The 25,041-nt window shown below is 39.1% G+C and overlaps 1 protein-coding gene across 1 annotated transcript; it reads left to right on the forward strand.

Annotated features, from left to right (window-relative positions):
• Positions 1–19,944: 19,944 nt before the first annotated feature.
• ier3 (immediate early response 3) lies at positions 19,945–21,140 on the forward strand. Its single transcript, XM_076891159.1, has one exon. The coding sequence runs from the start codon at positions 20,073–20,075 to the stop codon at positions 20,658–20,660; it is 588 nt and encodes a 195-aa protein (XP_076747274.1). The 5' UTR covers positions 19,945–20,072; the 3' UTR covers positions 20,661–21,140.
• Positions 21,141–25,041: the final 3,901 nt, after the last annotated feature.

The raw sequence follows: 25,041 nt of genomic DNA on the forward strand, positions 1-25,041 counted from the left end.
CACTCAAGCTTATTGATGAGGTCATGCGACATAATCTCAAAGAAGAAACAAAGAGGAACATGGCAAGCTGTTAGTAACTATCAATAGACTCATTAAACATTGACATGTGACATTTTTGTCACAGGTGTTTTAAAAGCACACTAACTTATGACCTCAATGGAGCTGTAAAACCTCACTCAGCTGGCATGACTGAGCTAAACAGAGCCATATTTAGACAGACAAGCACACAGAGAGATGTGGCTAAAGGCTGAGGTGATAGATTCAGCTATAGCACTGTGAGTGACTACTGAGGTGATTAAAAGTTAAAGCCTTTTAAAAAAGAAGAAGAAGAAGACATGGCGTCACCTCAGAGCAGGATGACAGTTTGATGAGCTGGAATGTCGGTTTCTGTCAGGGATTCCAAGAATGTGTGTGTGTGTGTGTGTGTGTGTGTGTGTGTGTGTGTGTGTGTGTGTGTGTGTGTGTGTGTGTGTGTGTGTGTGTGTGTTTGTTTCCTTCCGGCTGTCGCCAAAGTGCTTGCACATAGGGGGTCATATGATTGTTGGGTTTTTCTCTGTATCTATTATTGTACGATCTACTGTACAATATAAAGCGCCTTGAGGCGACTGCTGTTGTGATTTGGTGCTATATAAATAAAACTGAATGGAATGAATTGAATTGAATTGAAGTGTGTGTGTGTGTGTGTGTGTGTGTTTGTTGACTGTTGTGTATATATGATTCACAGATGTCTTAAGAGCAATAAAATATTTACTGTAGGTGTGTACGTGTGTGCAGGTGAGCGCACAGGTGTATGACTGTGTCTTTGTTCATTTGGTTCCCACAGTGTCACATTAAGGCACAGATGACATACACTTAGTAAGTTGGTCAGACTCCGGTAAAGGAAACTGTTGTAACATTGCAATTCTCCTTTGCCCTATTTACCCATTTGATCAAAAAAAAACAAAAAAAAATTAAAATCTGTGATAATTACAGTGAGTTCACACAGTGCCCTATTTATTCAGTAAGGTTGCAAAATTTGGGAGCATCTTATCTCTATGCTGAGCCTGGTTTCTGGTTTTGGTGTTTTAAAATTTGCATATTTTTTGTGGAAATCCCCAAGAGAGCATCCTGAAGGGCATTCCTCTGATCCAGTCTAGATAAAATAACCATGCAGGCCCGGGGGAAGGGAATGTCCATTCATCTGCTCATATATCCATCTTTTTCCAAGATACACCCTGGACAGGTCGATCATAGGGCTAACACAGAGACACAGATAACCACCCACATTCACATTTACACCAGGGAATTTTCTCAGACTAAAGATGGAATGAAATGCAAGGTTGGATCAACTCATCACAGATGGCTCCAGGAAAAATGGAATATGACACACACATACACATTAGGGAGGCAATAGCTAATATGCAGAAGTCATCCACTGGAACATCTTTTGTGGACAGGATATACATTATGTGAAGTGGAGGTGACTCCAGTGTACAGAGTCTGATCCAACCCAGCAAAGTAGGGTGACCACATGCCCCACTTCATGTGGGACACATCATTTTATTGGATCTAGTTTACCAAAGTTTGCAGACGTTGCTTAAAAAGTCCAATGACACTCATAAAACAGTTTAACATGAAATGCAACAGAAAACAAAAATGCACACGTGTGCAAAGATTATTGTACAAGACCATTTGCACTGGGCCCATGGCAGTTCACCGTGACACAAGAAAGTGTTGTCAACTTTTAATCTCTGTGACCGACAGAAACTTGACACGGCTTGGAAAATTTGCAAGCTCGTCAACTAAAAATAGGCTGTGTGAAGATTTTGCTGTCAATCAGCCAACAATGACACTGCTCACATTGTCTGGCAGACAACCTTAACCGAGAGAAGGAAACACCCCTATTGTACGAGGAATATAAACACAGAAAGGTTATCAGATCAGAACAGGAAGCTTTTTTAGACACTAGAGATAATAATAAATGCAGTAGGTAACTCTTCTCTGTAAAAGCTGGACTCTATTTCCGATTTGTTGACTTTAAACCTTGATTTGGCTTTAGTTTACTGAACTTTTCTCATTGTGTGGTTCTCAGTTAACATATCTGACATTTGTTGTGAGTGGAGAAAATCTCCATTAAGACCACAAGCATTTGTGTACCCGGCTGTACACATGTTTATTTGTACTATAAAGTAGACAAGGAGCATTTTAACATGAGATTATGTAGCGACTGACTCACCTCAGGAGCCTTCTTCAAATGGCCATTAGATAAGCCACATTTTATTTTATTTTTCGTGTTTTTCAGCTCTGGGGTTTTCCACATGTTAATGCCTGTGTCCCTGTGCGTGTATTAATGCCCAGAACTAATAGAAGCACACAGTAATTCTATTAAGGATGCATGCAAAACATATTTTCCTCTTCCTGGTTTTCATTCTGGGTTTTTTTTGCACGTTTGTGTATGAATGACTCTTTTCAGAAATAATCATGATTATCTCATAAACTCTCATGTTTTTCCTGTTGGGGAAATCCTTTGACGAAAGCTATCTGCAACCATCCTATTAACCATGTTGATAGTAAGTAAAGGGTAAGATGGAAATCATAAGTAAGCAGATTTGAGTTTGTCAGAAAGCCAAGAAGAGCTGCAGGATTCTACTAAAAGGTCTTGTAATATCATGAGGGGGCTGTAATCAAACCTAACAATACAAATGGGTAATTGGTATTTTAACATAACGAAATGAAATTTTCTTCTCATATTCCCTCATTCAGCCGGTCATTCAAATTTAGTATTTCTGTATAATAGGAAATTACATCAGCATGACACACTGTTAGCCAAATAATAAATAAATAAACAGGTTGCCAAAGCATGTCCCAACTAGTCAGACTCAGAACAGTCTTCTTTAAAGACAGACTCGAGTCCCGTTTTCTGCTTTACTGTAGAGATGTGTCTGTGGTGTACTATTTCTCTTTTGCCTACCTAGCTGATTGGCCAAGTTGTTCAGATGCACATCACCTTCACATCTCCCTTGCAGAAATCTTTGCACCATATCTGAGGTTTGCCTTTGGAACATTTTTGTCTATGCCAGCTCCATAGAGGAGATGCTTGGGAGTACAGCCATCATCCATTGTCAGTACATGCCTGAGCCAGCACACCTCTGTTTCAGCAGGGTGCTGAATACTTACACTCCGGTGTAGTTAAGCATTTTTTTCTGCCCTGTAATGTTCAATACATGCTTGCAGCAGCACATATGAAAAGTGCTGAACTTCAGTTTCTGTCATATCAGTGTTCAGGTTTCGCTGTCTTACAGGAGAATACGTGTACTCGATCTTGATATAGTCTGTCATTAGTCTGTCACTTTTCGTTGGTATACCTTGTACCAGTTTGTCCTGTTGGTGCAAAGACGTGGCCCTCTTTCACTCCACTGTAGATAACGAACTTGTCTGAAGTTTTCCAGTTGATGAAGTTGAGTAGCTGGTTTGCTAACCAATCTTGCAGAGGCTCTAGAAGCGGCTGTCCCTGCTGTAAGGTTTATAAAGGTGATGAAGAGTGGCTGCTTCTATTCTCTGCAGCTTTCGAAAGGAGAAACTCATTTGATCTGTTGGTTTGGAATCTATCTATCTATCTATCTATCTATCTATCTATCTATCTATCTATATATATATATATATATATATATATATATATATATATATATATATATATATATATATATGTACATACATACATATATATATATATATATATATATATATATATATATATATATATATATATATATATATATATATATATATATATATATGTACATACATACATATATATATATATACAGCTGTTATACAATTGAAAAGCTTTGTGCAGTTTTTCCTGGAAAATCAGGTAGCTGCTGTGGAGAACTGAAAGATTGTTCATACAACTACAAAATAATATTATATCTCTTCAAAGATGTCAGTAACTCTATTTTAAAACGACTACAGTCATAATTTCTTCTGAACTGTCTTTGTTTCCTGACAGTAAGAAATTCATCTACATTTAGCTACATTTTCCTAGAAGGAATCTTTTTGTCACTGTGTATGATCAAACTTTTGCCTAAGACACCTCTGAATTTTTCCAGGTGCTGATGTTAGTCCAGCAGTTACAGGAAAAGGGGGAAAAATGAGTGACACAGCACCATCGTTTTTCTAGCTAAGACGAGTCTGGGTATTTGTGTTAATGATGGTTACTCGGAGTCAGAGCAGGTTACTCAGAGCTCGCTGAGGCCCCCCGGCCCCATTCTTTCCTCCCCCTCACACGTGCTCATCCAATCAGATCAAGAGAAAAAAGCAAACAAACAAACACACAAAAAAGATTTGATGCTTCCTTTTTGGCTTTAAAACAGTCCAAACGTAACACTTTAAGGAACAGAGAGATTGTTTCATATTACATTTTAAAGTGTTTTTTCATAAAGTTTATCATCAATGTGCACGCTTTTCACTAAATGCATTCTCTTGCAATTTTCTGTCTCGCTTTACAGATTTAAATTTCGTAGCAAACTTGCAATACACAAATCCTCAGAAAGAAGATGACCATAGTTGGGTGAGTTGTACAAGAAAGATCAAATATTTTTACTTCGTGCTACGATGCTGCCCTGAAAAGATGGATTTATGGGATTAAGCAGACAAAAGTGATGACAGAAGCAGTGTCGGTAACTGTAGGATGCCCTGTTGCTGGAATCCCCAAAATTTCTAGACAGGAGGTGACGATTGCAAAGTCAGCAGTACAGTAGTCACAATAGACCCATTCATGGGAAACAGCCTAGGCTGAAATATGCTGGATTTATCCTTTGAATTCATTTTGTTGTTAGAGCTACAGTAAAAAGGGGTTGTGTGCTAATGCACCCCTTCCTCCCCCTGCAGCTGTCGCCTGGACGCTGCTCGGTCCGGCACGTAGGCCAGTTCACATGGCAGCACGCCAGTAACGGGGGGAGCAGTGTCAATTAGAAGCGTCTTTGATCAGCATTACTGCATCACAGTGACCCACATGGTCAGTCTGACGGATATGTGACTGGAGAAAATGACGGATAATATGATGTGTGTGCAGAGTGACCACGATTCCTGGTTTAAAGGGTCAGAAACAAAGAAAACACAATGAGAAAGCACGAGCAGACATTAAAAGAAACATGTGGTCGACACTGCAAACAAAACTGTTTAAAGAAGAAAAAGCTTTTGTGCTTCGCTGGGTCATATTTTACAGTAAAAGTGGAAATATGTAAACGCTGTCAAAGAGTTCAGACAGCAGACAGAGCTGTGTGGTCATCTCAGTCGGAAATAAAACATGAGCAGCAGACGATTTGAATAGTATGTGGGAGGTTTTGCACAGCAGTGTTACTGTCAGGGTGGAAAAGACGTTACACTACTGAGTCAAAGGAAGCTTACGGAGAAAAAATATTTTCCGACTTTTTCACCTCTTTCTAAAATGATCAAAACCCCATTTACTGCATAGCTGGCTACCAAATGTAATAAAAAAAAAAACATAGAATAAAGTAATTGCTTCTTCAGTGACCTGAGTGAAGATGGGAACTTTTGTGGGATTTTGTCTTCAAAGCATTTAAGTTTATTTAAATTTAACCCGAGTCTGGCTTTCCACAACCTCACATAGTCTGAGCAGACAATGAAATGATCTTTAAAACACGTTTTCAAGTTTTTAGTCAGCCATCGTTGAGGTTTAACTTTCATACGTTAGCAATTTAGCACATATAAATCTTAGAAAAGAAAAAACACGATACATCTCTGTTAGCTCTGTGATTGCAATGCCGTGTAAACAGCTGCACAGGACTCTGCTGAGCTTAGGAAAACCCAGGTGTTTTTGTGCCTTTTTCTTATTTGTATGTCATCTAGCTTTTTCAGCTTGCAGGCAGTTTGTCCTGTTTGTCTGCTTACAAGGAAAGACCTGGGTCTCTATGTTCCTCTTTTTTTCTCTTCACCTTTTGCATACCTGGTCTCAGCAGATGCGCCTCCTCACTAAGCCAGGCTCTGGTGGAGGTCACTGACTGTTGAAAGACAGTTGTTCTATCCAAGTGTTTGATCATATTTGCTGTGTAATATGAAACCTCTTCACATGATTGTTGGATTGCATTTCACTAAAAATAATGACATGCGCATTTTTATGCAAATTTACAACTCAATCTGTTGAACTAACAGATTGAGTATTATTTGTTGTCAGAAACAAAGTAAAATTGTGTTTTTGTTTTTTTTTTACCTCGTAATACAAGAAAACGCTTACAAAAGGAGCTGCCATGTAAGGCGCAGGAACAGTCACGTTTTAATCTGGTGATTTGTCATGGTGATACTCCTCTTAGTGAGATCAGAATCTCTAACTAGACATGAGGAAATAAAGTTTACAAAAAATAAGGCACTAGGGGCTCCTGATTGTTGCAGATATTAATTTGTTTTCGCTGCAGACCCGCTGATAGAAGTAAGAATTTCCTATCATGCATCTGTAAGAAGCTAAGTAAGCGATAAGAAGGTAAGTAGGTATGTTTGCGATGTGATGTGCATGTATTAACTTGTTATATTGTAACTGTTTGGATGTGCTTGAGCAAAGAGAATATTTTAATCCATAAAATAGTGCTGACTGCACACTGTGAACATCTGGTCTGCTCAGCCTTTACACCCGACCCAACGGGGAAGGGTTAAACACAGAGGAGACATCATGGACTTCAGCTTTTTGGTCTGGTGAAACAGTGCACCTAACTTAAACAGGCTTCCCTCCATATAGTCTTCATTTATAAAGTGCCCTGGAAACCAGATTTACAGTTAAAAGGTGTATTCTCCCATTTCAGGACAGCGAGTGAGTATTTAAAAAGAGAGAGAGAGAAAGTGGACAGTATATCATTTTTTTGTTTTTTAACATACAGCCAGGGACCGTACAAAAGTGACCCCCCCTTAGTAGTTTTTGGTTTTAGTGTCCCTGATTTACACTAAGATATTGATCCTGTTACCAGTTTGCTAACATAAATCACTATACTTACACTATTAGCAGCAACCTTTGGCACTGTTAAATATAGAACAGCTTTTTAGAGTAGGGCTCCAAGGTGTTTCATGTCCACTTTAAAGTACAGCTCAGGGCAGATGATACCCTTGCAGACATTTTGTGTGGCTTGCAAATGCAACAAGACAGAGTGAAGCATCCACAGGTGGATGAGATTTAGCTGTGGGCTATGCGTTTGCTGGACATGCTGCATGTTTCTGCCAGTTTGTCTGTCTTTGTTGCCTTTTCGGGTTCCTGGTACACAAAGTTATTCAGTGTAATTGATCACCTAGATCTGGACAGATTACCTGGAGTATTTAAAAGATGTGCGTCTGAGCATTTGCTCTCCCTTCATCCATCCATCAATTCTAGATGTTCTATGAATCATTCAGTTCTTGAGAATCTGAGTTGGTATCAGTGATGAAACTGCACGTACACAATTGTTACACAACTTTGGCTTAAGAAGTCATGATGAATGAAGACAAGTTTACTTTTACTGTGAAAAAAGGAACTTCCGTATGTTTGTATTTATTTATCACTGATCACACTGGTGACTAGGCTTGTATACTGACGCAGAGAAAGAATAGAGAAAGATTGATTTAGAGATAATATATTCACTTTAAAAAACAAAAAGGTAAGCAACCATTCATGATTTTTAATCATACATTTCTTGACCAGGGTGTTCTTGATGTTTCAGTTCACTTGATTATTTGACACTGTATTCAAAAAGAGTCACTGAGGAAACCATAATTTACTGAAAAGACAGGAAATGACATCACACCTGACTAAAAACAATCCACAGTACAGCAGAACAAGCATATAGCAGATAGCATAGAAGTCCTGCTCTTTATGACTCTGAAATGTACCTGTGTCAATGAGTGTATCCTTCAACTTCAATTTCATGCTTTGGAAGTAGAGGAAAGGGAACTCTTGTTAGCAGCACAGGGTTTCAGGCTGCTTCAGCTAGATGTTTTCGCTTCAGTGATGTTACACCAAAACTCCAAGTGGACTCCAGTTGCATCCTAGACGATGAATCTGAAGTTGGTTTTTAGCACTAAACAATGCTAACACCCAATGTAAAGATCACAGCTAAAAGAAAAGAGGTAATAACAGGACTTTCAAGGAGGATACAAACAACAGCAGCCATGGAGGGATCTGCTCAGCGGTGCACAAGAAGATGACCTTGAAGGGGAGATCAGCCAAAATTGAAATAATGTTGAGTTGTACGGGTTGAGTCCAGGAGACTTTTGATCAGATCTTGCATGTAGTACCTATTAAACAAATTTGATGTTACTTTAATCTTACTTTTCCATTCTAACTACATAAAAGTGGCTCTTTGGGTGCTCGGGTTCACAGTTTTTCAGGATTTTCTCTGACATAATACCTGAGTTTTCTGAAATAAACACTTTTTCTCAAACTGTGCCTCAGTCTACAATTCAAACTCCTTAAGATCTGCATGTCTCTTAAACATAATATGCCTCTGTGGATAAACCCACCAACCCACAGACACAGAACACTGAGTATGGGGCAGAGAGCCGGACCAGCCCACTGGCCACCAAGATATTTCTGTATGAGGTCTAATTTCAGTCAATTTTGCTGTTAGTGAACAGTTCATCAGACAACCAGTGGCTTGCCTCATCGCATGCCGTATTTGGAAAGACTGGTCCAAAAGATTCTGACAGCATGAATGTGTTTAGGAATCTCACACCCTGCTGATGAAAAAGGTGAAACTTGTTGTGACACATCTCTCAGCCATGTTATCCTCTATTCACCCAGACATTCAGTCAAGGTTCCCACTGCTTGTCTGAGTGTTTGCCTTTGTGTTTAGCCATTTTGCAATAAGGACACAGATTCATCAGCTGTCTATTGGCTCTTGCTAATTCAATCGATTGCGCAAAATCAAGATACACCCTTCAGTAGAATTTAATTATAAGTGGATATCTGTACTCCAAAAGATATTTATACACCTTCAATCAATTAACATTAAATCACCAAGACATGGGTAAAACAGTAAGTTCTTGCACAGACTCCTCTTATATATTAATCCCAGTATAGTCGAATTTTTGGGACTGACTGGAAAATGAAAGTGCAGAATCAGGTTTAGGTTGCAGTAAGTACAAATATGTCGGTGTGACGTAATACTAATTGTGTTCTCGGTTTCTGATAGATCAATGCTTCAGATGCTTCTAATGCTTTTGATGCCTAAGATGCATAAAGTTCTTTTGATTTTTTCCAACCAAAGATCACAGTTGAACAAAAGCAAAGGAATCAAACGTATTTCAAACATGCAGGAAGTGTACAGAACAAGTTTTAGACGTCTGCTGAGACTGAAACCGAGAGAAAATGTGACAGCATGTTTGAGCACTGAATTATGAAAATATCCCAATCAAAATCCATATCATTATCCGTGCCATTTAGCAGTTCCTGCATGAATTCATAAAGTACCTTCAAAAATTTTGTGTTTCCAAGATGTCTTGACCCTAAATATGAAGGCGTTTACAACTCATATCGCCAACCAACCTAAATGTCTGAGTTGTGCAACTGTCAATTTCGCTGACAGTTGAGCAACTCTCACATTTCTTTTAGTCTTGCTTTGTTTCATGTGGGTGATGACTGCATAATTGCAATGAAAGGAATACTGTGAAGAGAATCCAGGCATTTTTCAGCTTCAAAGAGGAAGTTACAGCCACTTCAAAGTAATACTGATGGGAATCTGTGATGATAATTGGCTTCAGCCACGTGTATGCTGATACTGCACGTGGAAAGTGCAGGTAGTAATGAATGGAAGCTTTAATGCAGTTGTTGGGAGTGTAGGTGCAAATAGTTTCCTGCCCACACAGTTTGCAAATGCAGGAATAAAAAATGCCAGTATGCAAGACGAGGCAAGACAAGGTACATCTATTAAAGCACATGGGCTTAATATAGTGGAGTAAAAACATAAAAACACAAAAACGAAATAGCAGTCTGTTTCCCTTTTAAATAAAAGAAGAGTGAGATGGTTCATAAAGAATATTTCAGGATCTATCATAAGTTTCTAACCCAGATTTAAATATGGTCTTTTCCAAGATGCCACTATCTAAAATGTAAAACCTTTTTTGAACAACATAATTAAATCAGTTAAAAGTGTGATGGTCTACATTAGGACACAGTAGAGAAGTGCTGGCACAATCAAATATTAATTTTGACCGAGATGATTAACTGTAAAAACGTATCTTTTGCATTCCCTGTTTGGTCTGGTTAGCTGCTAAAATCTTCTCACTTTCACCACTTATTTTCACATCCAATAAACATTAGGGTTAAAGTTTGTCCTAAACATGTTAGATTAGTTAGAGACCCAACTATTGGCCTGCTATGGCAAGCTAGTTAATATCTTAAAAGAGAGTCAGAAATGTCCTTTAGTCCTGACATACTCAGAGCCAATGCTGAAACCTGATAGCCATATTCATTATGTTAAGTTTTTTTGTTTTTGTTTTTTTACTTTTTATTGGATTTCTTTTGGCAAATTATTGATTTTTGAAAAATGCTTTGAATAAAGATCTTGATGCATGCTAAATCATCCAGGTAAGTACATCCCAAAAGGTTGATTCTGTTCATCTAGACGTAGCGTTTTCAATGGAAGAAACGTTTTAAGAGAGTCACTTAGATAAGTGGTGAAATGTTTGTCCCATTAAAAATGTCACATGCAGATGAACAGAATCAACCTACTTTGCATAAACAGGCCATTATCCATGACGCCTGTGCAGTTGCCATTGTGAATGTTACCAAATGTCCAATGCTAAATTAATTCTGTAATAATTCTGCTACTAAATGAGCTAGAAGGCCAAAGGATTTTCAGCATCATATACAGTAAAAGTTTAGACCACAGCATGATTATCGTTAAACAGTCTCTTGCTTCAGACAGTCTATGCATCACAATGATCATCATCCTCTCTTTGTCTATCACAGCTTGGGAATTATCATCTTTGTCACACTGGCGGTTATGCTGACACAAGTCAGTATACGGTACATTCTTGGCTCTGTGTGACCATCAGCCAGAAACAACATTCGCATTTACACTGGCACCCCCTCAGCGATGGTCACTTGGGCTGGGATTACCTCTGTGGTCATTGGCTTTATCATGCCATCGAGTGTTTAAAGTATCTGTTTTGTGGGGGATCCAGCTACAGATCCTACAGATCCAGTAGCTGTTGCCTGTGTCCATACCATTGTTCAGACATGCCGAGTCAGTCAGGTCTGTCACTGATGCAGCCACTCACATCCTTGGTCAAACGTACTGTCAATGATTTTATCACCTTGTGTAGAAATTAGGCACAAAAAATGTACATATATACAGTAGGATGCAAAAGTTTGGGCAACCTTGTTAATAGTTCTTATTTTCCTGTATACATTGTTGGTTGTTACAATAAAAAAAATTTAAAAAAAGTCAGTTAAATATATCATATAGGAAACACACACAGTGATATTTGAGAAGTGAAATGAAGTTTATTGGATTTACAGAAAGTGTGCAATAATTGTTTAAACAAAATCAGGCAGGTGCATAAATTTGGGCACCACAAAAAAAAAAAAAAAAAGAAAAGAAAAAGAAAAAAAAAGAAAAGATAAGAAAAGAAAAGGAAAGGAAATGAAATCGATATTTAGTAGATCCACCTTTTGCAGAAATTACAGCCTCTAAACGCTTCCTGTAGCTTCCAATGAGAGTCTGGATTGTGGTTGAAGGTATTTTGGACCATTCCTCTTTACAAAACATCTCTAGTTCATTCAGGTTTGATGGCTTCCGAGCATGGACAGCTCTCTTTAACTCACACCACAGATTTTCAATAATATTCAGGTCTGTGGACTGAGATGGCCATTCCAGAACGTTGTACTTGTTCCTCTGCATGAATGCCTTAGTGGATCGAGAGCAGTTTTTCGGGTCGTTGTCTTGTTGAAAGATCCAGCCCCGGCGCAGCTTCAGCTTTGTCACTGATTCCTGGACATTGGTCTCCAGAATCTGCTGATACTGAGTGGAATCCATGTGTCCCTCAACTTTGACAAGATTCCCAGTCCCTGCACTGGCCACACAGCCCCACAGCATGATGGAGCCACCACCATATTTCACTGTAGGTAGCAGGTGTTTTTCTTGGAATGCTGCGTTTTTGTCCTCCATGCATAACGCCCCTTGTTATGCCCAAATAACTCAATTTTAGTTTCATCAGTCCACAGCACCTTATTCCAGAATGAAGCTGGCTTGTCCAAAATTGCTTTAGCATACCTCAAAAGGCTCTGTTTGTGCTGTGGGCAGAGAAAAGGCTTCCTCTGCATCACTCTCGCATACAGCATCTTCTTGTGTAAAGTGCGCCGAATGGATGAACGATGCACAGTGACTCCATCTGCTGCAACATGATGTTGTAGGTCTTTGGTGCTGGTCTGTGGGTCGACTGACTGTTCTCACCATTCGTCGCTTCTGTGTAGCCGAGATTTTTCTTGGTCTGCCACTCCGAGCCTCAACTTGAACTGAGCCTGTGGTCTTCCATTTCCTCAATATATTCCTAACTGTGGAAACAGACAGCTTAAATCTCTGAGCTTTCTGTATCCTTCCCCTAAACCATGATGGTGAACAATCTTTGTCTTCGGGTCATTTGAGAGTTGTTTTGAGACCCCCATGTTGCTACTCTTCAGAGAAAATTAAAAGAGGAGGGAAACTTACAATTGTCCCCCTTAAATACTCTTTCTCATTATTGGATTCACCTGTGTATGTAGGTCAGGGGTCACTGAGGTTACCAAGCCAATTTTAGGTCCAATAATTAGTTCTAAATGTTTTGGAATCAATAAAATGACAACAGTGCCCAAATTTATGCACCTGCCTGATTTTGTTTAAACAATTCTTGCACACTTTCTGTAAATCCAATAAACTTCATCTCACTTCTCAAATATCACTGTGTGTGTCTCCTATATGATATATTTAACTGACATTTTTTATTGTAACAACCAACGATTTATACAGGAAAATAATGGTTGCCCAAACTTTTGCATCCTACTGTAAGTACAACAAACAAAGTCCTCTGGCTGAGGAACACATCCATGGTCTTTTTTGTTGTGCAATCTTCAGGTGCTTAAAGGTGGCCCTAGTGTGCTCGGGAGCAGACATGATAACAAGTTTTTCCATTGCTTTTGTTTTATCTACAACACAGGACAGGCATCTTGGCTGCCAGACAAATTCAAATAAGATAAAGCCAATGAGTGATATAACCAAAGTAACAGGGCACCATTGGTGTCCTTTGCATGTGCAGGTTACACAACGTCAAAGAAATCCGTTAAAAAAAACAAGGAAAAAATCACTACGATGTCAGATTGTGAAAAGCAGAGCTAACCTAATCGTAATCATACTGTGGTCTGACTGTTCACGTTATACTGAAGATGATTACACAAATCTGCAATGTTCATGTCTGTTAAATTAAAGACAAAATAAGTCAAAATAGATCTATAAACTTCTCTTTGTTTATTTTTGGTGGTATCGATGCCCTGGCCTTGAAAATTTTGATTTGGCATTTAAAATTAGTATTCTGGCTTATTTAAAAGCAGAGACAGAAAATAAATCAAATTCTTCTTTCTATCTTTTACAAAAAAATGTAGTTTTGTTCAGTGTTATTTAATTAAAATGGGTGATTCTGAAAAACCAGAGTTACAGTTACATTCAAGAAGGGTTAGGTTAGAAACGCAAAGCTTTTTTGTGTTCCTTGTTAGGGACAATTGTGCAGGACTCATTTGAGTAATACTTTAGCAACCTTTTTGTAAGTTTTTGCATTTTTAGTGGTCGTCTTAAAACAGGAAAAGGTTGAAAATCTTTCTACATCTACCCAAAGAGTGAATAAAAATAAAAAAGTATAAAAGCAAAACGACAACATGGTGCACAAACTGTGTCACAGCCTTAACCTGCTACTTCCTTGTGCAGTAGAAGAAATAATATACCTATTGTGACTCTGTGGACTGGAGAAATTGATGGAAATGAGGAAGATAAAAATTAAATCTGCAAAGAAATCTGCACCATTTAAAGTATTTTTGCACATCCTCCATGGATGTTTGCTAATGTCATACTAAAACTATATCCAAAACTGCTCAAACAATACACACAGATGGGAATAAAGTTGCACAATACTTCTTGTTATTCATTTCATTATGTTGTCAGTTTGTTTCTTCCTCATTTTTGAGGCAATGTCAAATCCTGTGCAAAATGCACGTAAACCTCATCTAGTTTCTTTCGAAAAAGATAATCTCTGCATTATATCACAAACCAGCCATGTGAAACAAAGGCCGAAGTCATCTCTCTCAGTCCTTTGCCAACTGTACTTGGGAGTAGGTGGAGGAAGAGATTTCTTTTTTTCCCCTGTAAATGGTTGGCGGTTTAGCTGTAAACAATAAGAAACCTTCAAACAATGATTATTATCATAAGTCAAAGAGATTGTTTCCTTGAATCGTCAACCTCACCTCCCTGAGTGAAATGACCTTGAAGTACCTAAATGAATGCATGTGCTTTGAAGTACCTCAGACACACTTTTTAGGTTTTCTAAACATTGTGGTTTCAAATCCAGCTGCAAGCTGTAAGAAGAAAAAAGAAGAGAAAAGTCAAAATAGCAAGGCACTATGATTCCATCGCGTTTTGACTTTCTTACCTGTTATTGTTGACTTTCAGCTCAGCTTTCACTGTCTTGTTACTGTACAACCCCTGTTGGTTCCAAGCCCAGTGGCATTGGTTGCATTTGGTGTAAAAATCTGCTACTGTTGATCTCATGACCTATTTACCACTATTTGCTTAGAAAGCTGCACTCTTCCTCAAAATCCTAACCCGGTCAGGTCTATGCACACACGATTATAGCCTCTTCCATTGTGATATGTTTTATTACATTTCAAAGTTAAAATTGTAAGCAAGCGTTGCTAATTGCTAATTTTGCATCATTTTGCATCATTTTGATAGTGCCAGTTAGTAAGAACAATTCCCCCCTTGGTCTTTCAAGCTACTTTAGGTTTTGTGTAGAAAAACTGGCCTGCACAGAGCCGTGAACAAAGCCTCATTAAACACTTTCGGCAAGAAATGGATTGGCAACTGTAAGCTACGCTGTGAATGCCAAGTGTTTATACGGTAGTTGTTCTGAATAGCTAAAGCTCATCTAAAACTGTTCTGTGGAAGACAATGAGAAAGGTTTGTTTTTTTTTTTTTTTATGCTGAAGCACAACTGTTAATGGTGTTTCATTGATTGAACACATCAGGCTAATCATCCTATGACATAGTTGGCAGCATTTTAGTGGTTGAACATACCCTTTGTTTGAAGCGTCCAGTTTCCAAACATGCTGAAGCCCTTCATCAGCCAAGATCGGTGGTTAATCTGCAGGTAGGTTTAAAAGTCTGGTGAAAAGCCTGAAAACAGAAGAACAGATTTAGCCTTGAGGTCGAAATACATTTTCCAGGCTACATTAGAGCTAAGCTGACGCCTTATAAATATAAACTCTCCCTTAATTTATTAATAAAACATGGTGATTAATGTTAAATGCCCCAGTCTGTGCACAAATCAGCATCTAACCTCTGTAACAGTGGACAGGAATTACAGGAGTTTTAAAATTAAAATACTGATACTCAACCAGAGTGTAGGAAAGATTTTGTTGCAGGTTTCAAATACAAGAAGCCAAATCTGAAACTACAAACAGAAAAGAAACAGCTCACATTTGAATTTTATAAACCCTTACTTTTTGTCAAGCTGAATCTTTCTGGATTAGATTGTGAAAGAAAGTGGAATTCCCTACAGGGCAGATCAGCTATGCTAAAAGATAATCTGGCAGTGTACAGTGAAACTGCAGGTTGATGCAATCCACTTCCAGAGAATTGTTGGCTTTACAAAGGGCGTAAATATACACCGTTTTCACTTGAAAAGGCATGAGTTATGCATGGAAAAAGAAAAAAGAAAGAAAATTATTTTATTAGATTTTTTTTTTACAGTTTCTATTGACCATTTAAGACAGTTTTATACATTACACTTTGACTCAAAAACCAAGCATTTTTCTTTTATTTTTTTGACTTTCTTGAAAAACCCTGAATGAAATGAGCAAATGAAGCTGATTTGGATGACTTATTAGTACCGGGTTGGTTGCCTTTTGCCTTTAGAACTACCTTAACCCTTTGTGACATAGATCATAAGCTGCTGGAAACATTCCTCAAAGATTTTGGTCCATATTGATAAGACTGCTTCACATAGTTGCTGCAGATTTATCTCCATCATGCAAATATCCCGTTGCTCTATATTCCAAAGTTGTTCTAATGGATTGAGATCTGATTACTGTGTACAATGTATTTGAGTAGAGTGAACTCTTTGTCATGTTCAAGGAACTAGTTATACATGATATGAGCTTCCTGTCATAGCATGTTATCCTGCTGAAATCAGCCAGCTGAATATGGGTTCACTGTGATATTAAAGAGGTGGACATGGTCAACAATAGGCTGCGGTATTTAAACAATGCTTAACTGATACTAAGGACCAAGCAGCCTGAACTGTTGGTACAAGGTAGGCTGAATCCTGACTTTTGGAAACTGAGGCTTCATTCAAACTGCAGCCTCAGTTTCCTGTTCTTAGCTAACAGGAGTGTGGTCTTCTGCTGCTGTACCCAACTGCTTCAAGGTTCAACATGTTGTGCATTCAGAGATTGTCTTCTGCATACCTTAGCTGTATAAGAGATTTTAATCAGTTCCATTTCAATTCAATTCTATTTATCTAATGCCAATTCACAACTATAGTCACATCATAACACTTCGCAATGTCAGTTAAAGACCTTACAATGTTAGAAGGAACCCCCAGCGATGAGATGACCCCTTATAAGCAAGCACTCGGCAACAGGGGAAACGAAAAACTCAGCAGAACCAGGCTCAGGAAGGGGCGAAAAGAAATCATTCCAGAAGAAACACAAAGCCTCCAGCAGGGGATCCAACCCTAACCCTATGCTTTCATTAAAAAGGAAAGTTTTAAGCTTAATCGTAAAGGGTGTCTGCCTCCCATTCAACACAAATCAACCTGCAGTCTGAGAGGAAAGTGCTCTGTTGGGATGAAAAGGTCCTATGATATGATGATCTCTGTACTGTATGTGAGGAGAATGATTTTTAAGTGTAATTCTGAATTTAACAGGGAACCAATGAAGAGAAACTAACATGGTAGAAATAAGCTTTCTACATCCAGTTAGTACTCTCACTGCAGTGTCTTGGAACAAAAGAGGATTTTTCAGGGTGTTGCTAATTTTAGCAATATTGTGCAAATTGTTATGTCAGTGGCACTGGTGGTTTGCACTGTTGCCTCACAGGAAGTGGCAATAGTGGAGTTTGCATGTTCTCCCCATGTTTGCGTGGGTTTTCTGATACTCTGGCTTCCTCTCACAGTTGAAAGACATGCCGTCAGCGGGGTTAGGTTAACTGGTTATCCTAAACTACCTATAGGTGTGAATGTGAATATGAATGGTTGCCTGTCACTCTGTGTCAGCTCTGGGACAGACTGGTGACCTGATGTACCCTCGCTCTCACGTTATGACAGCTGGGATAAGCTCCAGCCTCCCTTTGATCCTGAATTGGATACAATTTCAATTAATGCTGCCTCTTATGAGGTGGAAGCAGTCTGGCCATTCTCCTCTGACCATTTCCTCAAACAAAAACTGTATATTTTCTCTTTTATGAGCCTTTTTCTGTAAACCAAAGATATGGTTGTATGTGAAAATTCCAGTAGACAAGCAGTTCAGCAGGTTGTCTTCACCATGTCTATGTGGTAAATGTGACTGGCTGATTTGATATTTGCATTAACAAACAATTGAGCATGAGTACCTACTGAACTGGCCATAAGAAAAAACAGAATATATCTGCTAATAGTATTAATATCCAGATTTCTAACAGTCTCAAAATATAGTCACAAATCAGCAATCAGAACAACTCAGCCTCAACAACAACAATACAGTTTTTACAAAATTACACGCTAGATCTATCTCTCAGAGTGTGGACTACTCTAACAGCATAACATAATTTCACCACTCACAATGACCCACAGCTCAGGGTGACAAAAATCACATGTTGGAAAACACATCAAAACTCCCCTCCGTCAATATCTGTTATAGGGAAGCACAGGGTAGAATAAAAATTCCGAGTCACGTTTTCACATGTCTTACGATCCTAGTTTTGATTTGACTTTTTTTTCTGTTCTCTCAAACACATGAAGAAAACACAAGATCAAAGGATGATTTGATCATGTGGCAGCAGGGCTTGTTCAGAACTCAGCTGTTGTAGTGTGATTACTTCAGAGAAGGATGCCAGTGAGATGAGCCTAACACAGCAGATTTGTGTTTGCTAATCACTCTCCCTGATTTGCCTGCAGTAGTCTGCTGGAAACCAAGGCCTATGTTAAGACACCGACATAAGCTTGGAGTGTCTGCACAAGCACAAGGCTATCGTGGACGTTTGACTTGGCCTAAAAAAGCCCGTGTGCACTCCCACCAGCCGGCCAGTTTGGGGAGTGCACAACGCTGTGTAACTAGTGTGCAGAGAGAGAAAAAAAGCATGCTGGCCTTTGTATTTCACGTTTGTGTACTCCGTCCTGTGCTGGCAGACTCTTTGGCTACATATTTGTATTTGTTTGTATTGATTTTTGTTCATGTGAACTGCATGCTGGGCATAGCATTACGCAAAGCAACAGACAAGGATTTTTGCACATACTGGTGATTGTTATGTGTGAATACAGTGATCACAAACTGGGGTTTGTGGCCTGTCTCTGGTTTTCCTTTCTGTCACATTCAACTTTCACTTGAATTTAAATTTAAGCTGGAACTAAACAGAACAAAAGGCCAAAATCTTTGTTATTTGTTGTTATTTGTTCACTTTGAGTTTGTATGAATCCTTGTTCTTCTGCATGCAAATAAGCTGCCACAGCAAAGTTACTGTAGTCAGCCTCACTGTTTCCAGGTCAGCATTTGGAGAAGTCATTTAGCTGTAACACTGTAATTTGGGAATTGGAGGATTTCCTAAGGAAAAAAAAAAAGAACTGTCTGACTGAACGTGAATCATTTTTATTTTTATTTCAAAGTATAGGTTAGAGAAGTGGCATTTACGTTTACGTAAATTACAGTTTACTTTTAATCACAGCAGGATATGTTTTCACTCTTTGGCATGAAATGTGTGTGTGTCACTCAAGGTGTGGGAAGGAAGTTGCATTTGTTTTTCCCCCTTAATCTGCCCCCCCCCCCCCCCTCCCCTTTTTTTTTCATAATCTACATGGCACACATTTAAATAGTATTTTTCACATTTTCACATTCAGCCATTCATTCCCCTTTCTCAGGTTCGAGTTTGAGTGCTCAATAACAATAACATCCTGATGTTTATTTGAAGGAAGTTTCCACTAACATAACTGTCACATGTTGCTGACAACATACTGTAGAGCGTAAAGTGTTTAGAGTAAACTGAAACCTTGGGGCTCTCCCCAAAGATTTCAGGATGTCATGTGAGTACCATGTGAAGGTTAATTTTTATAAAGTGTCCAACAACCAAAAATGTGTGACCTTGTTGATGAAAATATGGGATTTTTTTTTTAATTCTGGGAGAAAAAAAACCTTTTTATTTTATATCTAACAACAATATATGACAGTTTAGTGGTCTATCATTAAACCAATATTTTAAAAATCCGCAAATTAAATGATCATTTATATTTAGCATTATATTCATATTATAATTTTAAGTGATTTTAAATATAATTAAGATTAAATTCGCTCATTTGATTGGTTCAAATACTGAATAGTCTTTTAATGTGGGGAATGTAGAATGTAGTCATTCTACCAAGCCCTGATGATTCAGCTTCCATCCGCAGCCTGCTCGGTCAGAGCCTTGGCACATACGACATATAAAAAATTTTTAAAAGGTTTTTTTTCCTCACTTGTGCAATACAGGGAGTGGCTAACGATGTAGGCGTGGTTAAAGTGAACAACCTGCGTTTCGAATGTATAAATTCGAGGTCTTGGCGCCTGGAGTATATCTAACTTGCAGCAAACTACGAACAAGCGAAACAAACAAATCCTAGAGAAAGCGACCCAAGACTACGAGAAAATGTACGCACGGTCAAACAGCACGACTCTGACTGTTGAGCAGGAGAGATTCGCCTCATGCAGGATGACGAGCCGAAGCACGGAGCCGGAGGTTTTTACCTTTGAGCGGGTACCGGCTCAGGCAACCGCCGTGCGCTCCTACGTGCCCATCCGGCCGAAGAAGCGCTGCACCCGGGTCATGTACCCCGCTAAAGTCCGCATGCACCTTCCTCCTCCAGAGAAAAGCCAGGCCAAGCGCTGGCTGGTCATCCTGTGCCTTGTGGTGCTGTGGCAGATCTACACCGAAGATCCTTGCACAGAGACGGCGCTGGGAAACACGGAGAGCCCGATCGGCGACTACCAGGGTTTCTCCTTCCAGTCAGCGGAGGAGCAGGCTTGCCAGCTCTCAGACCTGTGCGCCAAACCCGAACTGATGTCAGCCACACCGAGCAGCTGTGAGGACGGCGGATCATCCAACGAGCAGATAATCCCGAAGCCCACCTGCTCCCAGCCCGGCCAAGAGACAGACACCAGCCGGTCCTTCGAGCAGAGCGCCGGGAAAAGCATGGTGGCACTGCTGGTCTACCACAGGCTGGGCAGCGACAACTAAAACTATCAGGACTGGTTTCACTGTAAACCGCCCCAGACAGGGCTACTGGGTCCTAACCCGAACCGAACAGGAGCTGATCCTGAGTAGTTTTTGGAGAAGAGCGGTGCGCCCTGCGCGGTGTAGCCGGGAAAGGAGCTCCATGCGCCGGCTAACAAGTCTCGCTCAAAGCCGAAGCAGGACTATTAGCAAGAAATGAGACAACACTCGAAAGAATCAAGGAACTGTGAATACTGACAAGAAACTGAAACTTGATTTTAAGAAAAACTTGAACTTTTCTCTAACGGCATTATAGGCCTGCTGGCAAAGTGAATGTTTTACATGTTTAATTTTGTCAAGGAAAACTGTCACTACTATAGGCCAATTATATGATACTGACACTGCTGTTGTTGTTATTGTTGTATATATGTTTTATTTAGTTATTTATTATATTATTTGCTATTTATTTAATAATAATTTTAATAAAAAAAATGTCTAAAAGAAGTTCCTGTTTCCTGCCTTTTTACTGAAGCACACCAAATGCTGTTTATTGGGTATTTTTATTTCTCTAAACACATGTTGCATGTGTAGTTTACAAGATGAATATCTTACAGCCTGCACAGGATCATAGTCTGCAGATATGCATCATTTGTATAGTCCATTTCCGTCCATCGAGTTTGAAAACTACATCAAAGTCAGTCATTTTTCAAACCCTTTAAGGCTCTATCACATTGCATTTTATATATGAATAACAAACTCACGGGATGCAGTGCATTCAACCACTCAGTAGAAAATCTTCTTCTTTTTTAGTTCCAAGACAAATGCAGAAATATCGAGTCAACAGTGATCCAGATTCTGGGATAAGCGAAAGGGAAAAAGTAAAATCAGCACATATACACTTTAAAACACAAAGGCTGCTTTGGTTTTAACTTTATAGATGCTAAGACGCTAAGAGCGTCATTGCCTGAATTAGGAGACAAAGGACCATAAAGGAATTCTTTTCCCAGTATGGTGTGGAAGAACATGACTTGTAAGCACAGTGTGCTTACATTTGTAAGGCTTTCAACAGTATGGGTGCCACATTCATGTTCGTGTGTCTGCAGAACCAGATACAGTTAGAGCAAGACATGTTTATCATTCAGCAGCTGCATCTAAAATTCTGTTAATGGGCAGATACGTTAGAGACTAAAGGGTGTTTGAGATTTTAGATTCAGTCCAGAGTGATTTCTGCAGACTTTAAGGGGGAAAATAAAATCCTTTCCCCACTTTCCCTTTTTTTCATGCTTTATCTCTCGAGCCTTCAGAAGGCTGCTGAGTCATGAGTGGTTCCAGCTTCGTGTTACATCACAGCAACAATGAGTCGTGTCTGAAAACCCTTCCCAGTACTTTGTTATTGTAATGATTAATATGCCGCTGCGCATTTCAGTTGCACACACAGTAGAGTGTTGAGATTATTCATTCTTATTGATGATATGCTTCAATAATGTTATACTTTATATGACTTCATGCTACTTCCGCCGGCTTAGGGCAACCATCGCCTGGAGGCACCCGTGGAAGATCTGTTGATGTTTGATATTGGAGGTTGCCATGTTGACACTGTAAGGCACAGGTAAAAATCGTAATATGACAAGTATGACAAGCACGGGGTGGAGGACCCTGAGAATCTGTAGGACACTGTAAGAATATTCCAGTTGTGAAACAAATGGCCTTTTTAAACAGTTGTGTGAAAATAAACCAGCACATTAACTCTGGAATTGTTAGATAGTTGTTCATGCCAGTTGATATAATGTAGGTACTAGATGTAATACAGATCTGATTTCTGGTTATAAATCTCAATCTGAAGAACTGTACATTTAATCACCATTTTGACTCAACAATATGTGAAAGAGCAGATTTCTGCCTCAATTAACATCAAAAACTAAAGCATCAGATAACGATAAGTACAACAAATGTGTTTGAACCCAAGTAGTTTTTCAGTTTTTCTGTGTATTAATATAAAATATATATTTATCTTCTTGTCCCATCACTCTCTCTTGTCCTTGTCCTTTTCTCATTTTCTTTTTTTTGGCACATCTCTGTGTTAGCCATAGAAATACAGTTCCCAAATTCTATAAAGTTGTAAAGTGTGGAGATAATTATCTAACATATCTTTTGTTGCGTTGGTGGCATGTTTTGGGTCATTGCCATTCTGGAAGACCCAACTATCTTCAGTGTTCTGGCTGAGGAAAGGAGTTTCTCGTCCAAGGTTTTACAATACATAGCTTCGCCCATCACCCGAGGTAAAGTCCTCCTATACGCTTAGCAGATAAAAAGCCCCAATCATAATGTCTCCAACTCTGTGCTTGACTGTGGGGATGGTGTTCTTTGGGTCATAGTCATCATTTCTCTTCCTCCAAACACGGCAGGTAGAGCTGATGCCAAAATACTCAGTTTTGGTTTCATCTGACCACAGCACTGACTCAAAAATCTTCTCAAAATCATTTAGAGATTAAAAATTATGAAAGGCCTGTACCATGTTTAACCTATGTGGTCTAAAGAAGCAGAGAGCGTAGCATGTAAACTATGAAGTTGCTTCTTCTATCTCCAACAGATCAGTATTTTGCACAGCACCTGCTGCACCATCTGTGTTTTTACACGAGTTGAGAAAAGTCTGTTGCAAGACCGGATAAAAAAACATCTACTGAAGAATTGTTATGGATGTACAGTAAAAACACTGCTTTCTCGAGCCAAGTCAACCAAACACATCACATATACAGTAGAGTTGCAAGGATGTTCAGTCACAGACGCAAAACAATGACTCACTTCCTGTTTAGTGTACGGCCTGATCTGGTTCAGGGTTGTTGGTCAAACGGAAAGCAAGCCGTGAAAGTCAAAGTGGATATTTCTGGAAAAGTGAGTTTTTATGTTCCAAGGGGTTTTGATCAGTAAGTTAGGTTTGCATAGTAGAATGGCATAACTTTGGTATAATAGTCCATGAACCTAGTGAATCTAATGAAGGTGAGCCTCAAACAGTAAATATTTTATTCTAACCCTTGAGCTCAGGTGGATGTTCATGCCTTTGCCTACCTTCAAGTGTAACATTTCATATGTCTTATTACAGACAGGAAACTGTAGGTGATTGAAAACTATAGACATTCTGCCACTGTCATGGTATATAGAGAGAGTTGATTTTCTGGTCAGTTTATGTTCCTACTTTCATCTCAAGCCATGGGTGTTAACCAAAAGAAAAAGAGGAGTGTAACTGAGTTTTCTCTGAAGGCTTTCTAGGCTCTCCTTTAGGGATGGGTGGGGAACTTAGCCATTCAGAGTCACTGCTCCTCTACATCAGAAGGAGAAAGCTGAGGTGATCTGACTACGATGTTTCCTGGATGTTTCACTATTACATCATGTGAGAAGACCTCTGTGACATGTTAGAGAAATTCCGTCTCTTGGCTGGGCCAAGAATCCGTCTGTGTCAACACAGAGAGGAGATCTACCTAGACTACTGTTGCTACTCCTGGAACCTGTAAAAGTGGATGAAATGAATGGAGAGATAATTAGTCTTTTTTAGTTTGTTTGCATTTAGAAACAATAATGAGTGGACAGATCAACAAGCCACAATTCAGATTCAGATCCAGTATCCATAATCCTGATTGACCAGAATCCATGTGCTAGCAGACCAGCCAATGGTTTTCCAGACTGTAGCTGACCTGGTTTAGAAATGATGCAGTTAATTCACTTTTTTGACAAATATCTTTAGGATTATGATTTCAGTTTTAAAGTTTAGCCTCCCATTAAGCCTTTCTATGTGTATTTGCCATGCTGAGTTTCTCTTTTATTAACTTAATTAAACATCATTATTCTACAGTTCATGTAAGTTACAACTTTAATGCACAAAGGCACTTGTGCTCAGACAAATGTTGGCTATTTGGAACAAAGCTTGCCCTGGGATGAACTGTGATCTCTCCGGGGTGTACCCTCCCTCACCGTATGACAGCTGGGATGGACTCAAGTAATCTTTGACTAGATAAGCTGTTAAGAAAAACTATGGCTGGATGGATGAAATAAAGCCATTTTTTTACAATAACTCAGACTCTTTAGTTTTGCACATGAAAAAAACTTGGATTTGCTCACTGATCCTCTAACGGGATGGTCAGATTATTTGGAAAAAGAAAAAAAAAACAAACCTCTGATGTAATGTTTCAGAGCAGTAAAAGCTGAGGTCAGTCAGCTTTCCTGGAAGTTGCTCAGTGGAACCAAACCAGAGTGAAATATAATCTCCCAGTGTCTCGACCAGTGAGGTTCCCCAGCTAAGATTTTCCAAAAAAAGCTCCTCCCACAAATGGAAACATACAGGCCAACATTCAGTCTGTCAAAATTATTATAAAGCTCTTCTTCTGCACTGACTGTACCAAATATTCACAAT

Source organism: Maylandia zebra, linkage group LG12 (genome assembly GCF_041146795.1).
Source record: "Maylandia zebra isolate NMK-2024a linkage group LG12, Mzebra_GT3a, whole genome shotgun sequence".
NCBI classification, from domain to species: domain Eukaryota; kingdom Metazoa; phylum Chordata; class Actinopteri; order Cichliformes; family Cichlidae; genus Maylandia; species Maylandia zebra.

Bases quoted from the DNA above. Each gene is read 5' to 3' on its own strand.
- ier3 (XM_076891159.1), top strand. From the start codon at position 20,073: ATGTACGCACGGTCAAACAGCACGACTCTGACTGTTGAGCAGGAGAGA.